The 25,345-nt window shown below is 38.9% G+C and overlaps 1 protein-coding gene across 1 annotated transcript in view; it reads left to right on the top strand.

Annotated features, from left to right (window-relative positions):
- Positions 1-2,587, top strand: part of LOC146964669 (multidrug resistance-associated protein 1-like) — a 57,632-nt gene extending 55,045 nt beyond the window's left edge. Inside the window, exons 30-31 of the mRNA XM_085764158.1 lie at positions 2,110-2,304; positions 2,446-2,587. Coding sequence (XP_085620284.1) covers positions 2,110-2,304; positions 2,446-2,554 — 304 coding nt within the window. The 3' untranslated portion in view covers positions 2,555-2,587. The remainder of the gene's footprint in view (positions 1-2,109; positions 2,305-2,445) is intronic.
- Positions 2,588-25,345: the final 22,758 nt, after the last annotated feature.

Genomic DNA, 25,345 nt, shown 5'->3' with positions numbered 1-25,345 from the left:
AATTAACTGTCACTTAACCAGTCTTGTATTAAGATGTTGAAAGAGGAGGAGCACAGCTGGTGACTACAGCCCAATTTTTTTAAATACGTCAATATCACTATAAGGTGCCTTTGAGACTTCCCCATTTCCAAAAAAAAAAGCTGAGATTTTCCATGTAACTTCATATTAATTGTATTAAGTAGATGTTATGCTATTGGAAATGCATGATGGTCAAGCTCCCACACTTTTTAGAAATAAACTGAAAGCAAAAAAAGTATATGCAAACAGCGAAATATGTCCACCCTGTCATGGACACATTCAAAGTAGAATAAATACATTGTAATTACATAGTGATTATAAAATATACATTTTTAGAAAGCTTTTTAGTCCCTTTCTCAACACTATATTTTAGTTAATGGGAAAAGTATTTGGATATTAATGAAATTATGGCAAACTCTTTGTTTCTCTATAAAATCTGCGAGAATTGCACTTTCTTTTCTAAATCAAATCTAACAGCAATGATATCTGGTCAAACTTTCAAACTATTCTATTTGGCCCTCTTTGTTTATAACAGAATCACACAAAAGGTTTCAATAACTTGTGAAAATAATTTGTTTATTTTAATAAAACATGAAAATGACGGGGTGGACAATGACAGGGTGGACATTGGGCATGACAGGGTGGACACTCATAAATGCAATAAATCTAAAAGAAATGATGTTTAAAAAAATGTCAGAGGTCTTTTTCCCATATAGGGGGAAACCAGTTGAACAATTGAATCTTCTTATATTCCTCAGTTTTAGTTTTCTCTTTTGCGAGGTGTTTTTTCAGTTTCCTCCTTCGAATGCTTTCCCCTTGACACCGTTGCCTGAAACACAATTTGTAATAATATCACCAAAAGTCCATATTGTCCACTCTTACTATGTACAGTACAGCATGTAGCCTACTGTTATAAAATATATAGTAGTGTGTAACATTATCAGCATAAGGCCAAAATTATGCACATGTCCTTCCTGTCATGAACCATGTCCACCCTGTCATGAGAGGTTTACATTACTGTACTGACAGGGTGGACAATGACAGGGTGGACATTTTAAGCTAATTTTAGTATTAAATGAGCACATGGTCGACCTTCAGTTAGCAACATGATTCAGTTAGCAAGCTGACTGTGTACTTTTTAACAAATATGTTTCAAATTTTTGAAAGGTATTTATATTAATTGATATTTCACTATGACAGAGTGGACATGTTAAGCTTGACAACATCCAACTACACACATAATACGAGAACAAATACGAAATATATCGGTAAATACTTACTTTGCAACTAGCCACTGTGTCAGGCTCCATTGAAGAAAGACAAAATGATGGTAGTAATGTCACTGAAAACATCATAGGGTTTCTTAAAGGGGCAGTTACCCCAAAATGACAGGGTGGACAGCGATTTCAGGGACACACACAAAATGTTCAATATAATTATGAAAATAGAATATGTATGATCAAAATTACTGTTTTTCTCAAATAGGCTGTTGTGGACAATAAAACCATGTAAAAAAAGTTTTGATTTAGTATCATTTAAGCACTTATTACACACGCTGTAGTTAGCAGAGCACTGTGTGGGTGGGACATGCCAAAATCACGTACATCCAATGCAAGAAAACGGTATAAAATAAAGGGAACATATTTTAAGTGAATTATAATTATACCAATATGTGAGTAAATGTTTGGCCATTTATAATAAGACCTCAGAGTTTCATTATTCTGCTACATTTTCATGATGACTGAGTGATTCTGATGAGGACACCAAAGGCACTCCATAGTGATGAATAGGACCAGTTCACTCTCCCCATGAAAAGAAAGGTGAGGGGCTCAGTCTGTAGGCTGAAGCAGGTTTTGTGTTTAAAATGTAGGAGTTTAGGATTAAATAAATTGCATTACCTTGATAACAGTCTGCAGTCAATAGGCCACTTTGTTTACACTTGGCACAGAACATAATGCAGGGTGTGTTAAAAATAAAAATACAGGGATCAGACCAGACCTTCAAGGAAGGAGGGTGGAGGGATGGTGTTGTAGCTTCTTCAGGTCATAGTTGACTCTGGAGGTCATGAAGCTGTCCTGTGTTTGTCTGCAGTCTCGGTCAGCGACAGCTGCTGTGTTTGGCCAGAGCTCTGCTGAGGAAGACCAGGATCCTGGTGCTGGATGAAGCCACAGCAGCTGTGGACCTCAAGACAGACCAGCTGATCCAGTCCACCATCCGAACTCAGTTTGATGACTGTACAGTCATAACCATCGCTCACCGCCTCAACACCATCATGGACTACACCAGGTACCAGCTGTACTGCTCTGGTCTAATGTCAGACCTCTGTAGACTTCCCACAGTCATTCTCTGTTCAGTTCTTACAGCAGCAATTCACTTCTTCACTGTGAAAAGATTCTGACTCTTGTCTCTGGTTTTGTGTGTTCTTAGGATCATTGTGATGGAGCAGGGTTCCATTGCAGAGATGGACTCGCCCTCTCAGCTCATCAGCCTGCAGGGTCACTTCTATCAGATGTGTCTTGAGGCTGGTTTGGTGTGACACGCACATTAAAAACAAACTTCAATGAGACTTCTGGGGAGATCACATCTTTCATGATATTTGATCCTCTTCTCTATCAACAAGAAACCATCAACCTAACTCTAACTCATCTGTGTTAGAACAGGCACTAACAAGAGACGTAGCTGGGATCAGCTTACAGGATCTCCTTCTCAGGATATATTTGACATATCATTATTGGACCTGGGCTTGTGATGAAGACTTGCTAAATCAGTTCAGGGCAGATTCAATATCTGGATGTCTGACCGGAATGACACACAACATATTGACTAGAAATACAGAATTGAATTGACAATCAGCTGTGGAATGCTACCACCACCAGGGAGTTCTGACTGATTGTGACTGATCAGCTACCAACTATATCGAATGTTTGAGAGCTGAAAAACCAACTGTACTAGTAATGAATCGGGTACTGTTATGTGCTTTGAGTTTTTTTGCCACTAAAAAATAAATGTGAAATGTTTGAAAATAACTTTTGGTTATTACTTTTAGACTGAGTTGTGGAAAAACAGAAAAATGTATTGATATCAATCACCACATAAAATATTATGCCAGAAACAAATGGAATAACCTGCCGATGCTTTTAAAACTAGACACACTACCTCCTTGTAATCATTTTAAATATATTTTGACTGATACATTTATGCTAGCAGCCATCAAGTTTCTGCCAGGAGCACTCTCAGTTCAGTTATTCAGGTATTACTGTACATCCAGACTGTGATTCCTCACTTTGTAAGTGTTGTTAAAACCAGTCACACCACACAATTAAGAATAAAAGTTGAAAAGGTTTTGGAACTTGGATTGGTTGGGAAGCACGTTGAGTTAAAGCTATGGTCTATGATTTGGAAGATTGGTAATTAGGGCCACGGGCAATCGCACCGGGCACTGGTCCCAACTAGGGATGGGTATTGATAAGAATTTAGCGATTCCGATTCCATTATCGATATTGCTTATCGATTCAATTCCTTATCGATTCTCTTATCGATTCTCATTGGGTGAGGGAATAAAAGAGAAATGGGTTTGTTTGCATTAATGCAGTGGTTCCCAACCAGACATTTAAGGAGATCCCATTTGAATTCCAGGCGACCCCACATGGGGTCCCAACCCCAAGGTTGAAAACACTGCATTAATGACTCTAACATTAAAAAAGTAGATAGGACCGACCTGCCTGGACAGGTTAACACTATAGACCACTGTGGCTGTGGGGCAGCTGTGCTCACAGGAGGAATGTAACTGTCTTAACTTATCTGTTTCCATTTGATGGTTTTCACGCAGCTGTATTCTTCTCACTAATTATTGTTTTCATAACGTTCGTTTTTATGCGAAGTGAGCGAGTGAGCGAGCGAAAGAGAGAGAGCGCGCGAGAGAAAAGACACAGGGCGCACCATTTCACGTGGCTACGAGCAAAACCTGAAACGAGGTGGTTGGAAATGAAGAGAGAAAAACAGAAAGAATAGACATGTAGCCTGTTCAGGATACGTTGTCCTGTCCTCACGACGTGAGGGAGGGAGGACCGGATGGAGGCTCACAGGTTAGTGATGAGGAAACGTCACTGTCAGCTGCATCTGTCAGCAGCTCCGCTCCACACAGACATGCCACTAACTTTATTTTGTGAGAACAGTGACATCTGGATATAAACACTAAGCACCCTCATTTATAATGAAGATTTTAACGTAACGTAACGTCATTAATCTCTCGTTCAGTCCGGTAGAATAACGGGTCTTTGTGGGCGCTGTGTAACCTAGCGATCGGCTCTAGAACAGCTGTAAAACACCTGGAGCTGATCAACTAAAGCCAGGAACACACTGGCCCGACGCCGGCGTCGGGTCGCGCGGGGGGGAGAGGCTCGCAAAAATAACAATCCAGTAAACAGCGACATCAACTCTTGACGTGAGAGCAGCCCACGTGTCCACTACACAGTGTCGGCCGGGTTGCACACACAGGTGCACAGGCGATGCTGTCACACCACTCAACCCCCAGACTGAGGCTTCTGCCTCCACACCGTGTTTTCTTTGTTCTGACTCGAACACAGCGTGTGTTGTTTGTTTGTTTTTCTTAGCAAATGCGCGAGTTTCTGAACCAAACGGAATCGATAAGGGAATCGTTAAAGCAGACACGCACACGATTCCAGGAATTGATCCAAGTTGGAACCGGTTCCGAAGAGGAACCGGTTTTCGATTCCCATCCCTAGTCCCAACAGCTATGAAATAGCTGCAGGGACCAGTGCCCACTACTGTTATTGTGTGGATTTTTTCCTAGTTGTTCTTCTGTTTGGCCATTTTCTTCCGCCTTTTTACGGTCTTCTTCTAGTCCTTCATACTTTGTGCTATTTCAACAATTCATATATCAAAACGTGCAGCTTTTTTTGAACTTTATCGGCATTACTTTTCTCTTTTTAACTATTTATACTTTTTCAAATATTTAACTTTTTCTGATTTTTTTCAGCTTTATAATGGGTGTGTATTGCGTCTAACGAGCAGAGCTAGAGTGGTGTCAGAGTGGATAGAGGCAAAAAAACATTCTAGAGTTTTTCTGGCTAAACTGTCAGCATGGCCACAAATTAAACTCTAGACAAATTATTTTCTCCAGTTTTGTAGCCACACTTGTCTTCTGGCTAAAATTCTGGTCAAAAATGCAAAGAGACTTAGATAATAATTTTAAATATTTTTTAAATGCAGCCAGGGAGCTCTCTGCTCTCATTCAGCCCAATGCATTTTTTTCACATCAGCAGGAGAAGGAGCTCAACTTTGTAACTTGCTGTTAAGTGCTTTTTAATTCATTTTAATTCACCAATAAATAGTCACAGGTCACAAAAAAGTCCTCTCCTTACTTGGTGTGGCTAATCTATACTCATTTCTTTTTATTGTAAGCATCATTGAAAAATCTCACATTCATCAAAGTCTCAACCTCCCTTCTCCACAACCCCACTGTAGTGTAGGGGTTAGGGTGGCTGCTTGCCAACCCTAAGGTCACTGGTTCGAATCCAAGGGAAGAACTCTTGTTATGTTATGTTGAATTCTGCTCTCCTCCCCCGCCTTCAATTGGTTACAGGTGTTTGTTATCTCCTTGATTACTCATACCAGTTTGCAGCACATCATCACATTACAATGAATGACAACAGTCTTGAAAGCAGTGTGCTCTCTGTAGCCGAGTGGCAGAGTAAAGGTTTAGTGATCATATGGTCATGGGTTTGATTCCTGCCTCAGTCATTTCACATCATTGCTTGACTTTTGATTCCAATTATTCAGCTGTCATTGGACAGTTTTTGATTCCTCATAGTATAAAGGTCATTGTAACTCAGGTTCTCTGTGGCCATATGGTTAGTGTGTTAGGTGTTGTGCTATTTCAACAATTCATATATCAAAACGTGCAGCTTTTTTTGAACTTTATCGGCATTACTTTTCTCTTTTTAACTATTTATACTTTTTAAAATATTTAACTTTTTCTGCAAATTAAACTCTAGACAAATTATTTTCTCCAGTTTTGTAGCCACACTTGTCTTCTGGCTAAAATTCTGGTCAAAAATGCAAAGAGACTTAGATAATAATTTTAAATATTTTTTAAATGCAGCCAGGGAGCTCTCTGCTCTCATTCAGCCCAATGCTGAGAGTTCTCCACAACTCTGTCTGTAGTCCAGTTGGTAAGGTGGCCGCTTGCCAACCCCAAGGTCACTAGTTCAAATCCAGGCTGAGCAATCTTGTTATGTGATGTTGAATTCTGCTCCCCTCCCCCACCCTCAATTGGTTACAGGTGTTCGTTAACCCTTAGATGCATAAGTGGGGTCAAAAATGACCCCATGCGTTGTTATTCTTCAAAATCTTTGAAATTAAAAGTAATTATAATTTCATATTCCAGGTATTCCTCATAAAACATGTTTGTGACATGAGGCCATTTGTATTTTTTAAAAATATTTCATTACTTTTAAGAAATTGCAGTTTTTGTATCACTACCCCACTCTTCCATAAGCGGGGTCAAAAATGACCCCAAGCATTTCCTATGGAATTTCCAAGGAACCTTTGATTCTCATCAACACTGACTGTCAGTATACTGTTACTGTCCCACTTAAACATCTAATGTCAGCAGTCTCACCACCCAGGAGGTCATTTTTACACAGCAACATACATGTAAGTATTATCTTCATTTATGAACTTATTTTCCACATCCATGAGTTTTCTGTGATAGAGTATAACGTTAGTATTATTGTCATCAAATTAGCCTACTTTGTTGTTACAAAGTAGGCTAGGCACAATTTAGCTAATTGCAAAGTAATGTTAGTACTTTGATGTTAGCTAGTATAGTAAGGTAGCTAACATTACTGCATTTGTTGTGTAGAGAGTGAGACTCTTAATATACCTATAACTTCCCTATAATAAAAGCTAACCCGTTATATGATTATTGATGTGATGTATGTATGGTGTGTTGATGTGATGTATGGTGTGTGTGTGTGTGTGTGTGTGTGTGTGTGTGTGTGTGTGTGTGCACTGTTGTTCCTATCTAAGAGGGGACATCGGCGTCGTTACACATTCACCAACAGGGGACCAAGCAGCCAACAGGGGACTTTTTTTAGGTCCCCTGTTGGACATGCTTTAAATCAACTTAAAATCATGTGAAAAACCTTCTGGTTAATTTTTTAAACTTTAGCCAAGAGGGGACCTGAGTGTGTGTGTGTGTAAAATACCATATTCAGCAGTGCCCCGGCAGGCTGGAGCAGGGTTTTTAACGACTCATTCACACACGTCGTTTCTTACACTCCTCCATAGTGTGAACGACTTGCAGCCCTGGCAGCCTTTCAGACTGTAGAGAGGCTATCAAACAGGCTCCTTAGTGAACACAGCAGTACCTTGAAACATAATTTGTTATTCTTTGTAACAAAATATAAAGGTTCCGTTTTCATGGATGTCTTAAGTTTAAACTCAACACTGTATTAGGTATAATAGAAATTTTAAAATATTGAAAAAAATGATCACCCATAACAAAATTTTAAATAAAATGGTCATTTAGATCATTTCTGTTGAATTCTGATTAAACATTAAAAATAATTGACCTTGCTATTGTTGCTTGTCCAGTTTTTTTAAGCACAGGGTTTCAATTTTACAATATACATGTGTTCTCAATCTGTATAGGAATTATTAGTTGACTTACACTGCAGAAAAAGGTCCACACTTGGTTTATATGGAATGACAGGGGTCCACTGTTGGTTGATGCATAATGACACACGATCCCACTTAGTTAGCATGGAGTGACATACACACTCCATCATGTATGAATAAGAAAGAAATAAGCAAAAGTGATAGTTTTTAAGAGAAAACTTTCATCAAAACTTAAAACAAACATTTCTAATAAAGTAGCACCAATAATGTTGTAATAATTTTTTTAATGTAGGGTGTACTACTGCAACACACATTTCTACAGTCTATTCATTTTTTAATAGAGGGTTTTAGGATTTAGGGTAATCTTAATGTACTTGCATCATAAATCTGTATTCATAAGGATGTATTGTATTTACTGTTTTATATTACAGAAAACTCAATGGCAACCTATGATAATATATTATGTAGAAGTAAACCATCAAAGAGTAACTGATATTAAAGTATTGGCACGGCAATTTGTTATCTTTGGGGAAAATACAGAGGGTTTGGGAGATCATCAGTTTGTCAGAGATACAAGGGATAATTCATTGAGAGGATTAATCTCACAAAGTCCCTATGTTAAACTATTGCCAGACACATTTCTACAGTCTATTAATTTTTCACTGTACTGGTGTTTTATACTACTTAACTGCATTGTTGTCATGGGAAAATACTTAAACTACTCACAGTTTGACATGGCCTGATGGCTCAGAGCCACAAAAAGTTACTTTTTGGCCACGTACATCTCATATAGATGAAGCCCTGTTGGGGCCACCTATGGTCAGACTTTTACTTTTTAAATGCATGTGATTTCAATTAATTTTAATGTATTTGAGTCATAAATCTGTATAGGAATTATTCATTGATTTACGTTGTAGAAAAAGGTCCACACTTGGTTTATATGGAATGACAGGGGTCCACTGTTGGTTGGTGCATAATGATACAAGTGCCCACTTAGTTAGCATGAAGTGAAATACACACTCAATCATGTATGAATAAGAAAGAAATAAGCAAAAGTGATCATTCTTAAGATAATGTTTTTCATCAAAACTTAACAGAAACATTTCTAATAAAGTAGCACCAATAATGTTGTAATTATTTTTAAATGTAGGGTGCACTACTGCAACACACATTTCTACAGTCTATTAATTTTTCCCCTACAAGAGTTTTATACTCCTTGACTGCATTGTTGTTATAGGAAAAATATTTGAATTAAACCAAGGGTTTTAGGTCACATTTAATGTACTTGCATCATGAATCTGTATTTATGAGGATGTATTTTATTTACTGTTTTACATTACAGAAAAAGGTCCACACTTGGTTTATATGGAATGACAGGGGTCCACTGTTGGTTGGTGCATAATGATACAAGTGCCCACTTAGTTAGCATGAAGTGAAATACACACTCCATCATGTATGAATAAGAAAGAAATAAGCAAAAGTGATCATCCGTAAGAGAAATTTTTCATCAAAACTTAACACAAACATTTCTAATAAAGTAGCACCAATAATGTTGTCATTAATTTTAAATGTAGGGTGCACTACTGCAACACACATTTCTACAGTCTTTAAATTTTTCCCCTACAAGAGTTTTATACTCCTTGACTGCATTGTTGTTATAGGAAAAATATTGGAATTAAACCAAGGGTTTTAGGTCACATTTAATGTACTTGCATCATGAATCTGTATTGATGAGGATGTATTTTATTTACTGTTTTACATTACAGAAAAAGGTCCACACTTGGTTTATATGGAATGACAGGGGTCCACAGTTGGTTGGGGCATAATGACACAAGCTCCCACTGAGATAGCACGGAGCGACATACACACTCCAGCATGGGTGGATAAGCAGAAATTACATAAATTGCTAAGTTTTAAGATACATTTTTAATCTAAATTTAATACAAACATTTGTAACTATTAATACACACACGCACAAACACATGCAAACACACATATTTAAACTAAAGTAGCACTGGTGAAGTTGTCATTGTAGTTTTTTTAAAACATGGGATGTACTGTGAAAACTCAATGGCAACCTATCAAGATACTTAAGGGAATATTTCAGTTATTGACATTTATGGCTCAACAATAAAATCACTTCATGCTGGAGCTATGCTAATAGTATCTGTGGCTAAGCTTTCCTCCAGCTCCACGTTACACTTGTTCCAGGCTCTGCCCGTCGTTTTTCTCTAGAAATAGAAACTTTTTCCAACTTTTTATCTCCGTAGCGATCGCACTCGTCGCCTCCTTCTTCTTCACTTCTTGCTCTGATCTACAGTCTCATTCGTTCTACACATCCCAGAAGCCCCAAAATTACTCACAGTGTGGGCGACAGCGTCCCCATTTACCAGCCGCAGAAAACTTTGTTTGACGTATATGTACGTCAATGGCACTCAATGAGTGTAGTAGAATGGCAATCTGATTCAGTGATTAATTTGTTACACATTTGGGTTGCTTCCTAATGATTTTTTGATGTTTTAGTACCCAGCTAAGCACAAGTGTGTATATTCCTTACTATCTACAGTATGTTTGTGCCCTGTAGGCACTTTACTTGCAAGTGTGTGTATGCAGTGTTTTATAAATCGGAATATTTTTTGTCACATCACATCTACCCCGACACTTTAGAGCGCTTCTGTCTCGACGCCGTGTTTGCCTTCGTTCTGACCTGAACACAGCATGTGTTGTTTGGGTTAGAAACATGCACATTTGCAAAGGAAAAAAAGCAAAATCGATTAGCGGAATCATTAAGCATGCACACACACAATCCCAAGGAAATGATCACGTGGGAACCAGTTCTGAAGAGGAACCGGTTCTCAATTCCCACCCATAGACTTCAGTCTATGATGTGGACACAAAAGCATTTCTCTACATTGAAGTAGTGAAGTCATCAACACTCATGTATTTCACAGATCCTGGTACACACATAAAGATTCTCTAAATTTCAACCAATTTTTTTTATCTGTGAAAGACCCCACACATGAAGATAAAAAATCTGTGATTGAACAGTTTTGATCATATTGTGTGTGGTGTGCTGTGATATTCCAAACACAACTCACCACACACATTAAGATTTTTCAGAATCTTGACCCTCCGGTCAGAAAACTCAGAAAGAGATCAGTATTGTTGTAGCTACTCTTTCGGGTCTACTTCCGGAATGGACAATGAGAGCGATGTAATTTTTTTAAAATGAAAGCGGGACACTTCAGCCTTTACAACGATACCATCTGTGTGTGTGTGTGTGTCTGTGGCTTCGGACGCCGAGCAGTAAAGCGGCTGTGAGCGGCGGTCACATGATCGTTTAAACATGGTTGCTCTATTGCTGGCTGTTGCCGGCTATGATCGCTACCGTCTTTGCTATCGGCTATCAGGAAATCTCCCGTGTATGCGTGAATGTCTGTGTGAACCTCATGTAATGCCAGGGCTGCACCGTGGCTCTCTGTGGGATTGCCGGTGTTGTGTCGAGAAGTGGCTTGCCGCGAGCAGCATGCAGAGCTTGGCAAGCAGGCACTTCTCAGCACAACACCAACTTTCCACACGCAAGATGACTTTTGATTTGTAAATATTGAACATGTTTAATATTTACGATTATCGGCGCCGAACGTTTTCCGAGGCGATTGTTGTGAGAATTTTGACTCTTAACACACCACACACTACAAGAGAATCTCATAGAATAATCTTAACTCATTGAGTGCCGCGCTCCTTTCCAAAGTTTTAGTCAAGTGTACCGGCAAATTAGACCATATTTGACTTTTTATTTTAGAGCCATAGTGTATTCTATATTATTGCCACCAACACATACTGTGGCTCATTTGAAAGGTTTAACTTTATCCTTCAAATGGCCACAAACCGTTTGTTTCTACGTGCCTCCGTTCCTGAGAAAAGTCAAGCTAAACATGGCTGGGTTTCACCAAAATCCCTCCTTTTTTTCTAGAAAAGGAGATAGAGCGTCTTTTATGAAAGGTGTTCTGTTTGTGCCTGTCGCTCTTCTCACACTCGCATTTCTGGATCAAAGGGCTCGTATAAGATAAATATACACAACAATTGTTGTTCTATTCACAAAACCACCATCGGGGGCGGGGGGGGCGCCACTAAACAACAATAACACAGACGCACCGTGCCGTGTCACAGCCTCTCGCCGCGGAACGTGAGGCTCTGCCGGCCACAGCGGCTCGCGAACACCGGTCCCGCCGGTGGTCGTGGTCCTTCTGTGGTACGGGTCGGTGGTGCCGGTCTGCTTTGACCCAGAGACCATCAGATTTTACCGCGGGAGGACTTTGGGGAGGACACGGTGTTGCTCCAGATGAAGACCGGGCGGGACTGTCGGCTGAGAGCTTCCTGGTTCAGCTCCCAGCTGCTGCAGCCTCGCGGGTGAGAGCAGAGCAGCTGCGGCGCAGCTGCGCTGCATCTGCATGCAGAACTCCGTTTGCAGAAGCTGAGTTATGATAAAAACTTCCAGATCATGAGCTGTCATGTGACTTTGATCGTCATCTATTTCAGTTCTCCTCGTCGTAGAGTCCCCAAATTTACATATAATGTGTATTAAAGTGTCTATTTTCATAATTAAAAAAAAAAGCAAAAAACGAAAAATTTCGTTTTTGGCACTCAACGCATGGGAACGAAAAACGAGAAATTACGTGGTTGGCACTCAATGAGTTAAAACCTTAGGATAATCGGCCGATTTTTGTCTTTGGTCGGAAGGGGGAAAATCGGGGCAAAATCAGCCCGATTATCTTTATGTGTGTGGTAGGCTTAACTCTACCTCCACTCTCCACTCTAAATGTGGAACTGGCTTCTGAGAAGTGAGTGAGGGCTTTAAATCTGTGCCAGACGACTTGTGTCAGTCCTGACTGTCGGCAGTGTGGGGGATGGTTTCTTGTAGCTGACGATGGTCGTTAGCAACTCTGAAGGGCAACCTGGAAAAGACTAACATCCTTCAGCCAAGATCTTATATCCAAATCAGACTAACAGACAATGGAATTCCCCAGTCCTAGGTTGGCCATGTGCTACACACCTATGGACTTCTGTGACAACTGTAAAGAGTGGGTGTCCCAGCAATAATCCACCCTGTCAAGTCTTTGATGAGTTTTGTAAAGGTGTGTGATGCCTTGTGATCAGTATAATATTTTGTCAGCCTTTATATGATCTACCATTGTGTGCCAGTAGAAATGTTGTCTGAAATTAGGTATAATCAGATTTCCAGAGATACAGGGGATAAATCAGCTATAGTGGGTGGAATAACTCCAAAATACCCACTGTTGAACTACTGCAACACACATTTTTACTTACCAAACTATTAGCTCTACTGGAGTTCATGTATACCTGTCTGAATATTTTTGGTCCACAACAAAAATGAAAACTAAAGCTAAATTTGTGTTTTTTTCTGTATATTACACACTGTATCACATCGTCATACACATCTATAGATGAAATTGGTGTATAAATTGAAACCTAATTTAAAGTTGTCAAAAGGTACAGGATTGGCACAGGATCAGAGAGTTTACATTAAGTGGGAAGTACACAATAAAAGCTGTATTCAGTTCACACTGGTGCTCAGCAGAAATGGGTCTGGTTGCTTTCAGGATGTGTGGATTGTACATTCAACAATCCCATATTACCTTATTCATATTATATCATATCATATTATTCTTATTAGGAAATACATTAATATGTAATATGTTTGAATAAGAAAGAAATAAGCAAAAGTGATCATTCTTAAGATAATGTTTTTCATCAAAACTTAACACAAACATTTCTAATAAAGTAGCACCAATAATGTTGTCATTATTTTTAAATGTAGGGTGCACTACTGCAACACACATTTCTACAGTCTATTCATTTTTCAATGAATGAATTTCAATTTACAAGAGTTTTATACTCCTTGACTGCATTGTTGTTATAGGAAAAATATTTGAATTAAACCAAGGGTTTTAGGTCACATTTAATGTACTTGCATCATGAATCTGTATTTATGAGGATGTATTTTATTTACTGTTTTACATTACAGAAAAAGGTCCACACTTGGTTTATATGGAATGACAGGGGTCCACTGTTGGTTGGTGCATAATGATACAAGTGCCCACTTAGTTAGCATGAAGTGAAATACACACTCCATCATGTATGAATAAGAAAGAAATAAGCAAAAGTGATCATCCGTAAGAGAAATTTTTCATCAAAACTTAACACAAACATTTCTAATAAAGTAGCACCAATAATGTTGTAATTATTTTTTAAATGTAGGGTGTACTACTGCAACACACATATCTACAGTCTATTAATTTTTCCCCTACAAGAGTTTTATACTCCTTGACTGCATTGTTGTTATAGGAAAAATATTTGAATTAAAACTCAGGGTTTTAGGTCATTTTAATGTACTTGCATCATGTATTGATGAGGATGTATTTTATTTACTGTTTTACATTACAGAAAAAGGTCCACACTCAGTTTGTCAGAGATACAAGGGATAATTCATTGAGAGGATCCCTATGTTAAACTATTGCCACACACATTCACACAGTCAAAATGTTTTTAAACTGCCACGACCTCGAGAAAGCCATCCATGCGTTGCAGTAATCAGTTCTAGATTGGACTATTGCAATGCACTTTATGTTGGCGTCTCCCAGTCTTCGCTCAGTCGCCTCCAACTTGTCCAAAACGCTGCTGCCCGTCTTTTAACTAACACTAATAGACGTGAGCACATTACTCCTGTTCTTAACTCGCTTCACTGGCTCCCTGTCCCTTACAGAATTGATTTTAAACTTTTAATGTTTGTTTTTAAAGCACTTAACGGCCTGGCCCCACTGTATTTATCTGAGCTACTTTATTAGAAATGTTTGTGTTAAGTTTTGATTAAAAATTTCTCTTAAAGATGATCACTTTTGCTTATTTTTTTCTTATTCATACATGATGGAGTGTGCATTTCACTCCACTTACTTACATTCAAAACAGACTGACTGAAACATGGGTACATGCAATATAGAGTCACAGAGCATTTTTATGAGCTACCATTCTCTGCCAGAAATGTTGTCTGGGAACAACATCTTACTTTACATGGCACAAGAAATTAGGATTCATCAGATTGTCAGATATACACGGGATAAGGCATTGTGTGGATGGAATAACCCCAAATAGCTCAATGTTGAACTGCTGCAACACAAATAAAAAAAGTTGACAGTGGTGTGGACCGTGTCTGAGGAGTATAGTTCTTGCTGTGTCCTAATTGTCCTTTACAAGGCTTTGTAAGGCTTTGCATGTGTTTTTATATTTATGCGTTCCTTTGTTTCCCTTGATTTTCTAAATACCTTTTAATGAGTAGTTTAACAGGGGGCTAAATCATCTCTCGGCTAAATCATCTCTCGGACATGACCTGAACATGACATGAAAAGTTTTTTTTAAAAGTGCTCATCAATTATTTCTAAGCTAACAAGTTTTATTAAAGCTAAAGCCAAAAAAAAAAAAAAAAAAAAACAGGGGGGTTTTTGGGGTTATTCCGTCCACACACTGACATATTCCCTGTATCCATGACAATCTGATGAATCCTAATTTCTTATTCCATGTTAATTGTTGTTCTCAGACAGCATTACTACTAGCAGACAATGGTGGCTCATATAAAGGCCCTGTCACAGAATATTATAACAGGTAATTACACACCTTCACAAAACTCATCAAAGAACTGACGATTCTTTAGACAAAATGGAATATTGCTGGTACACCCACTCTTTACAGTTGCCACAGAAGTTGAGTCACCAAAGGCCATAGGTGCGTAGGTAGCACATGGCCACCCTAAAACCTGGGAATACCTGTGTCTCAGTTGGTCTGATTTGGATATAAGATATTGGCTGAAAGAAGGTAGAAACTCTGAAGCCCAACCTGAAAATACCTAACGACCATCGTCAGCTACGACAAACCATCCCCCACACTGCCCACACTCAAGGACTGACACAGGTCATCTGGCATTCACTCCGCTCTCACTCCATTCACTCACTTCTCAGATCCCAGTTCAACAACTCTACCTTAAAGTTAGGATCTGTGAAATACATGAGTGCTGGTGACTTAACTACTTCAATGTCGAGGAATGTTTTGTGCCCACATCATAGACTGAAACCCCATTAAAAATGTTCAACTCTACTTAGAAAACTGTGTGTAAATGTAATGAAGTCACATTGCTTACTACAACATGCACAAGGTTATACCTAGATAATAATATATAATATACACACTTGTGTTTAGCTGGTATACTGAAATGAAAGAAAATCATTAGGAAACAACCAAAAATAGATAACAAATTAATTACTTAAAAATATAAATGAATTAAATAACGTTTTACCATCTTCTGAACACAATTAATTGAATTTGTTTATAATCCACTGCAGATGCTATGAATAAGGTAATATGGGATTGTTGAATGTACAATCCACACATCCTGAAAGCAACCAGACCCATTTCTGCTGAGCACCAGTGTGAACTGAATACAGCTTTTATTGTGTACTTCCCACTTAATGTAAACTCTCTGATCCTGTGCCAATCCTGTACCTTTTGACAACTTTAAATTAGGTTTCAAATCATACACCAATTTCATCTAAAGATGTGTATGACTATGTGATACAGTGTGTAATATACAGAAGGAAAAAAAACACAAATTTAGTTTTAGTTTTCATTTTTGTTGTGGACCAAAAATATTCAGACAGGTATACATGAACTCCAGTAGAGCTAATAGTTTGGTAAGTAAAAATGTGTGTTGCAGTAGCTCAACAGTGGGTATTTTGGAGTTATTCCATCCACTATAGCTGATTTATCCCCTGTATCTCTGGAAATCTGATTAATCCTAATTTCAGACAACATTTCTACTGGCACACAATGGTAGATCATATAAAGGCTGACAAAATATTATACTGATCACAAGGCATCACACACCTTTACAAAACTCATCAAAGACTTGACAGGGTGGATTATTGCTGGGACACCCACTCTTTACAGTTGTCACAGAAGTCCATAGGTGTGTAGCACATGGCCAACCTAGGACTGGGGAATTCCATTGTCTGTTAGTCTGATTTGGATATAAGATCTTGGCTGAAGGATGTTAGTCTTTTCCAGGTTGCCCTTCAGAGTTGCTAACGACCATCGTCAGCTACAAGAAACCATCCCCCACACTGCCGACAGTCAGGACTGACACAAGTCGTCTGGCACAGATTTAAAGCCCTCACTCACTTCTCAGAAGCCAGTTCCACATTTAGAGTGGAGAGTGGAGGTAGAGTTAAGCCTACCACACACATAAAGATAATCGGGCTGATTTTGCCCCGATTTCCCCCTTCCGACCAAAGACAAAAATCGGCCGATTATCCTAAGGTTTTAAGATTATTCTATGAGATTCTCTTGTAGTGTGTGGTGTGTTAAGAGTCAAAATTCTCACAACAATCGCCTCGGAAAACGTTCGGCGCCGATAATCGTAAATATTAAACATGTTCAGTATTTACAAATCAAAAGTCATCTTGCGTGTGGAAAGCTGGTGTTGTGCTGAGAAGTGCCTGCTTGCCAAGCTCTGCGGCAAGCCACTTCTCGACACAACACCGGCAATCCCACAGAGAGCCACGGTGCAGCCCTGGCATTACATGAGGTTCACACAGACATTCACGCATACACGGGAGATTTCCTGATAGCCGATAGCAAAGACGGTAGCGATCATAGCCGGCAACAGCCAGCAATAGAGCAACCATGTTTAAACGATCATGTGACCGCCGCTTACAGCCGCTTTACTGCTCGGCGTCCGAAGCCACAGACACACACACAGATGGGATCGTTGTAAAGGCTGAAGTGTCCCGCTTTCATTTTTAAAAAATTACATCGCTCTCATTGTCCATTCCGGAAATAGACCCGAAAGAGTAGCTACAACAATACTGATCTCTTTCTGAGTTTTCTGACCGGAGGGTCAAGATTCTGAAAAATCTTAATGTGTGTGGTGAGCTGTGTTTGGAATATCACAGCACACCACACACAATATGATCAAAACTGTTCAATCACAGATTTTTTATCTTCATGTGTGGGGTCTTTCACAGATAAAAAAATTGGTTGAAATTTAGAGAATCTTTATGTGTACCAGGATCTGTGAAATACATGAGTGTTGATGACTTCACTACTTCAATGTAGAGGAATGCTTTTGTGTCCACATCATAGACTGAAGTCTATGGGTGGGAATTGAGAACCGGTTCCTCTTCAGAACTGGTTCCCACGTGATCATTTCCTTGGGATTGTGTGCGTGCCTGCTTAATGATTCCGCTAATCGATTTAGCTTTTTTTTCCTTTGCAAATGTGCATGTTTCTAACCCAAACAACACATGCCGTGTTCAGGTCAGAACGAAGGCAAACACGGCGTCGAGACAGAAGCGCTCTAAAGTGTCGGGGTAGATGTGATGTGACAAAAAATATTCAGATTTATAAAACACTGCATACACACACTTGCAAGTAAAGTGCCTACAAGGCACATACATACTGTAGATAGTAAGGAATATACACACTTGTGCTTAGCTGGGTACTAAAACATAAAAAAATCATTAAGAAGCAACCCAAATGTGTAACAAATTAATCACTGAATCAGATTGCCATTCTACTATTTGTTTTCAAAATAAATTTGATTAGAATCAGCTATCTCCCACTTAACTCATTGAGTGCCATTGACGTACATACTGTATATGTCAAACGCAGTTTTCTGCGGCTGGTAAATGGGGACGCTGTCGCCCACACTGTGAGTAATTTTGGGGCTTCTGGGATGTGTAGAACGAATGAGACTGTAGATCAGAGCAAGAAGTGAAGAAGAAGGAGAAGAAGAGTGCGATCGCTAGGGAGATAAAAAAGTTGGAAAAAGTTTCTATTTCTAGAGAAAAACGACGGGCAGAGCCTGGAACAAGTGTAACGTGGAGCTGTGATGAAAAATTACTCTTACGGATGATCACTTTTGCTTATTTCTTTCTTATTCATACATGATGGAGTGTGTATTTCACTTCATGCTAACTAAGTGGGCACTTGTATCATTATGCACCAACCAACAGTGGACCCCTGTCATTCCATATAAACCAAGTGTGGACCTTTTTTTTCTGCAATGCAAAACAATAAGTAAAATGCATCCCTATTAATATAGATATAGAATGCAAGTACATTAAAATTGATTGAAACCATGTGCTGTTAAAAAGTAGAAGAGTGACAATAGGTGGCCACCACAGAGCTTCATCTATATGGGACATTAGGTGACTACAGAATAACACTTTGTGGCTCTGGGCCATCAGACCATGTTGAATCCTGAGTTTAGTTATTTTAGTTTTCCCATGACAACAATGCAGTCAAGGAGTATGAAACTTCAGTAAGTCAAAAACTTGACAGACTGTAGAAAGGTGTGTTGCAGTGGTATATCATATTACTTAGTGAGGTTAATCCATCCTCTAGAAGAATTATCCCTTGTATCTCAGACAAACTGATGACCCCCCAGCGCCTCCTTTATTTTCCCATACATGTTTTATTGTTGAGCCATAAATGTCAATAACTGAAATATTCCCTTACGTATCTTGATAGGTTGCCATTGAGTTTTCACAGTACATCCCATGTTTTAAAAAAACTACAATGACAACTTCACCAGTGCTACTTTTGTTTAAATATGTGTGTTTGCATGTGTTTGTGCGTGTGTGTTGTGTGTATTAATAGTTACAAATGTTTGTATTAAATTTAGATTTAAAATGTATCTTAAAACTTAGCAATTTCTCTCATTTCTGCTTATCACCCATGCTGGAGTGTGTATGTCGCTCCGTGCTATCTCAGTGGGAGCTTGTGTCATTATGCCCCAACCAACTGTGGACCCCTGTCATTCCATATAAACCAAGTGTGGACCTTTTTCTGTAATGTAAAACAGTAAATAAAATACATCCTCATAAATACAGATTCATGATGCAAGTACATTAAATGTGACCTAAAACCCTGAGTTTTAATTCAAATATTTTTCCTATAACAACAATGCAGTCAAGGACAGGGGTAGACAATAAGGGAAGGGCCAGTGGCTTTTGAAGATCACTGGCCCCACCATTCTAACCACTGGCCCCGGACAATAGGTATCGATCCCCATATTAACGAAAAACAACATATCCCAGCCAATTCCTGCGGTCTCGCCATCGAGGCTGGAACTTTCTGATACCATTACTAGTCAATTTCCAACATTCTTGATACTTATTCAATACCACGATCTTGTAGTTTCTTGAGATTTTGGGGGATTATTTTGTTATATGTATTTTAGTGATTATGTATGAGTTGGTATATTTGTGTTTAATTTTTGTATGTTGTTATTTATTTGAGTCTGAGGATTGATATCCTGTATCAGATATTTTTCATTCAATTTCATTAAAGAAGGTCAAAAAAAGTGCTTTTAAATTCATCAGGCTACTTTATTTAATACATAAATAACTGTTTCACATATTTAGCCTCCACTGTGGTTTAACAATGAAGTAAAAACAGAGTTAAAATGGTAAATATGCCTCAACACAAACATGAAGTTATGTAGTCATTACTTTTATCCTCCAAGTAGTTCAGTGATATAACTGTTGTTCTCATTCATTCACGTTTAGGCTGTTTCCACAGATTGGTGCAAAACTGACTCATTGTTTCATTTTCAGCTCAGTTTTGCGTTTACACACGTTTTGTTATTGTTATTATGGTCTAAATGTCACGTGACGTGCCACCGCTGTGGCGCACACCGAACAGCTGGCGCCCCAGCGCGAGCTCTGGCCCGTGTGTAACGTTCGCGTCGGTCCCGACAGGACTCGACCCGACGCGCTGAGGAGGAGGGAAGTTTCATGGTTAAGAAAAAGGTTTTTATCGGTTCTTGTGACGACCTTCTATCAGCAGCAGTGAGTGAGCTGGAGCTGCAGCTGCAGCTGCTTGCAGGTGGTGCTGACGTGCCAGGGCACAGCGCTGGCTGCGCACAGAAAGTAGATGTCTCTGTCGTTGATCGGGTCGGGATCTCTTAGCACTAATTACCGAGACGATTTGACAGTTATCATTTCAAACCACAGGGATTTAATGTGAAATTAGATTTATTTATTTACTTGTTATATTTTTTTCAAGGCATTATTTTCACTGGCCCCACCGGGCCAGTGTTTGGAGCGTTCTGGTGGCCCTGACGGTTTGAAAAGTACGTCCGGGCCACCGGGCCATTTATATTGTCGACCCCTGAAGGAGTATAAAACTCTTGTAGGGGAAAAATGAATAGACTGTAGATATGTGTGTTGCAGTAGTGCACCCTAAATTTAAAAATAATGACAACATTATTGGTGCTACTTTATTAGAAATGTTTGTGTTAAGTTTTGATGAAAAATTTCTCTTACGGATGATCACTTTTGCTTATTTCTTTCTTATTCATACATGATGGAGTGTGTATTTCACTTCATGCTAACTAAGTGGGCACTTGTATCATTATGCACCAACCAACAGTGGACCCCTGTCATTCCATATAAACCAAGTGTGGACCTTTTTCTGTAATGTAAAACAGTAAATAAAATACATCCTCATAAATACAGATTCATGATGCAAGTACATTAAATGTGACCTAAAACCCTTGGTTTAATTCAAATATTTTTCCTATAACAACAATGCAGTCAAGGAGTATACAATTCTAAAAAACTAAAAGTTTTGATGAAAAACATTATCTTAAGAATGATCACTTTTGCTTATTTCTTTCTTATTCATACATATTACATATTAATGTATTTCCTATTACTGTAATTGGTTGAAACCAGATGTATGGAGCATTTTGACTATTTAAAATTGAGATGATAGTAGGTCCCCTCTTGGACTGCTAAGAATGACAGAGGCAACACATTTATGGATGAGTAAAGACAGACAAGCAAATTATCTTTGTTAAGAAAAAAGGAATTCATTCATTAAAGCTGATTTTAATTAAATGTTGTTGCTTATACTGCAGAACTTGATATTAGTGCATGCAGCCATGTTACTTCTGAATTGCATGCAATTCAATAAAAAAAATATTTACTCTCAAATGTGGCCATGATTATTTATATATATATATATATATATATATATATACATATATATATGTAATTTGTATTACAGAGACTTTAAAATAAGTAATGATAACTCTCAAGTTATATTATCCATTCTTGAAAGAAACTGAGAAAGTCATTGTTGTAAACAAAGACTCATTAGGTGAATGAATGGGTCGTTAGGTGAATGAATGGTCAGACAGCTCCACTGCAGTATGTGGAGGTCCACTCTTTGATAGGTAAATGTCGCTCAGAGATCCAGGTCCCCTCTTGGCAATTTCTTTAAAAATAATTAAAAGTCACATTTTCAGTAATATTATGGTAAAACACCTTAAAAGTCAATTTTATATTCCATTTTTGGTTTTTCAAAATAAGCAGAAACATAAGACCCCTCTTGGCAGCTTGGCCTGACAGGTCCCCTCTTACCCCTATTGGTGTGTATGTGTGTGTGTGTGTGTGTGTGTGTGTGTGTGTGTGTGTGTGTATGCATGTCTGTGTATTTACTTACATATAAATGCCCAGAAATTGACTTACATAGCTACGTATTCATTTATACAGTATAGTTTTATGTGCCATTCAAACATTGTCCTTTTTATGTTTTCTCATCTAAAGTATCATGGCTGCTACAGGAGGCCAGCTAGGATTCCCGAGGACCTTGCCTGACAAGTGATCCTGCCGCACACTGAGAAGAGAGAAGATGTTTGTGTGTTTACATATGTATGGACAGTGTTATGGTCCCCAGATCTACTGAATGTTCTCTTTTTGTCCTCCATAGTCAAACAGACAGACGGACACACAAGCAATGGATTTTGACATTTTTGATACTTGATTGAATGTTTTGTGATCAAATGTGAATAAAAAGTGATAAATGGACAAGTCAAAAATAAAATCACTCTTTTGTTGGCCAAAATATAATGAAAATCATCATCTTTAACCAAAATTAAAGACATTTATTGCAAAAACGCATTGATTCTAATTGGGGTCATTTTTGACCCCACTCATGGAAGAGTGTAGGTATTGGTGGCTCATGCATCCAAGGGTTAAGAGACGCATTAATTGCTTCTGCCACCGTTTGCAGCACATCATCACATTACAATGGCAACATGCTTATGTCTGTGCTCTCTGTGGCGAAGTGGGTAAAGTGAGTAAAGGTTTATTGATCATGAGGTCATGGGTTCGATTCCTTACTTTTTTTTTTAAGCAGAAGCCAGTGATCCTCTTATCAAAGGTTTTCTTTACCCCTTACATACTGTCTCTGTCTGTAGCCTAGTGGTTAGCTTGCTGGTCTGGAGACCTGAAGGTTGCTGGTTCAAATCTTGCCTCAACAACAATTATAGTGAATTACTTTCCCAGTCGTCCTCTGTTGACTTCTGATAACTTGCTTCATGTTGAAACTGCTGCTCTCAGCCTGAAATTCACAGAAATTTTCATTCTAAGTCATTCAAGCTTGACTCTCAAGCTTTCTTGATGTTGACAGTGTGCAGATCATTAACAGACAACAGTCTCTGCAACTGTGTGTGCACTGTGGCCTAGAGGCAGAGTGGAAGTCTAATGACCATGAGGTTGTGGGTTCGATTCCGACCTTGGTCATACATTTGTATGGTGATCACTGCTTGCACTATTTGCTAATTCTGCAACAGCGTTCAGTTGCTATCAGCAGTCACACCATTTCCATTCTTGGAAATGCTTTTTCTAGTTAGTGTGATTGTTCTTCTGTTTGGCCATTTTCTTCCGCCTTTTTACGGTCTTCTTCTAGTCCTTCATACTTTGTGCTATTTCAACAATTCATATATCAAAACGTGCAGCTTCTTTTGAACTTTATCGGCATTACTTTTCTCTTTTTAACTATTTATACTTTTTCAAATATTTAACTTTTTCACAAAAAATCTCACATTCATCAAAGTCTCAACCTCTCTTCTTCACAACTCCACTGTAGTGTAGGGGTTAGGGTGGATGCTTGCCAACCCTAAGGTCACTGGTTCGAACCCAAGGGAAGAACTCTTGTTATGTTATGTTGAATTCTGCTCTCCTCCCCCGCCTTCAATTGGTTACAGGTGTTTGTTATCTCCTTGATTACTCATACCAGTTTGCAGCACATCATCACATTACAATGAATGACAACAGTCTTGAAAGCAGTGTGCTCTCTGTAGCCGAGTGGCAGAGTAAAGGTTTAGTGATCATATGGTCATGGGTTCGATTCCTGCCTCAGTCTTTTCACTTCATTGCTTGACTTTTGATTCCAATTATTCAGCTGTCATTGGACAGTCTTTGATTCCTCATAGTATAAAGCTCATTGTAACTCAGGTTCTCTGTGGCCATATGGTTAGTGCTCAGCCTGAAATTCACAGACATTTTCATTCTAAGTCATTCAAGCTTGACTCTCAAGCTTTCTTGATGTTGACAGTGTGCAGATCATTAACAGACAACAGTCTCTGCAACTGTGTGTGCACTGTGGCCTAGAGGCAGAGTGGAAGTCTAATGACCATGAGGATGTGGGTTCGATTCTGACCTTGGTCAAACATTTGTATGGTGATCACAGCTTGCACTATTTGCTAATTCTGCAACAGCGTTCAGTTGCTGTTAGCAGTCACACCATTTCCATTCTTGGAAATGCTTTTTCTAGTTCTATTTTCTCCTTCATCTTCCGGCCAGATTTCGGTCCGCTACTAGTCCTGCAACTCGAAGAGTTGAAGGCCAATTATATATCAAAACGTGCGTCCTGATCGGGATCAGTGTGCTATTACTTTTCTCAACAGTGTACGAATTTTTCGCGACTAAAATTTTGCATTGAAGTCAATGGGACGGGCGGGAAAAAAAGAGCGAAAAAGACCAATCATTGGAGTTTAACAAACGTCTACTGCTCAGGCATACTTTCACCTAGAGACTCCATTTAAACTTTAAACAGTAGACACAAGTCTTGTGTATTGGTGTATTACTCCACGTTTTGATAGGTCATATAGTTTTTGATCAATCCCTGATCAATGACCATGATCATTTTTGGAGAAATTATGAGATTATAATGGTTGTGTATTGCATGGAATGTTCGTGTCAGAGCACGTGACATCATCGGTTAGAGTGGGAGAGCGTGATGAAACATTCTGTATTTTTTCTGGATAAACTGTCAGCACGGCCACAATTTACACTCTACACACATAATTTTTTCAGAATTTGTAAGACAAACTTGTTATCTATCAATTCATGTGCTCAAAATATCAGAGAGACTTACAGAACTTACAGAATCAGCCTCTGAGTGCGGCCACGTCTGTCTCTGCTCCTCATTGACTCCAATACAAATATTTTCTGAGAGAAGCAGAACGGCCTGATGTTTTAAAACTGCCATCCTCTCCAAAATATTTACTGTAGAAACACCAAATCGTACCGAAATTTTCAGGAAGTCCTTAGAGCAACGTGTTCTGTGTTTTGTTCTGATAGGAGTTACCGTTTTGTCACGCGAAGCCTAAATGTGAGACCGGAGCAGAGGCAGAAAATGGCTCTTTTTCTCCACGTTTCTGTCTGTCTCAGCCTGCGGGGGTAGTCTACTTGCCAGCCCATAGGGCCCCATTGTGAACCCGGAAATGTTGAGTACCCCAAAGTTTTATGTTAGAAATATA

The sequence above is a fragment of the Trachurus japonicus genome, chromosome 21, assembly GCF_045865225.1.
Source record: "Trachurus japonicus isolate A0001 chromosome 21, Traja_1.0".
Lineage (NCBI taxonomy): Eukaryota > Metazoa > Chordata > Actinopteri > Carangiformes > Carangidae > Trachurus > Trachurus japonicus.
This window is presented reverse-complemented; position numbering and strand designations above follow the sequence as displayed.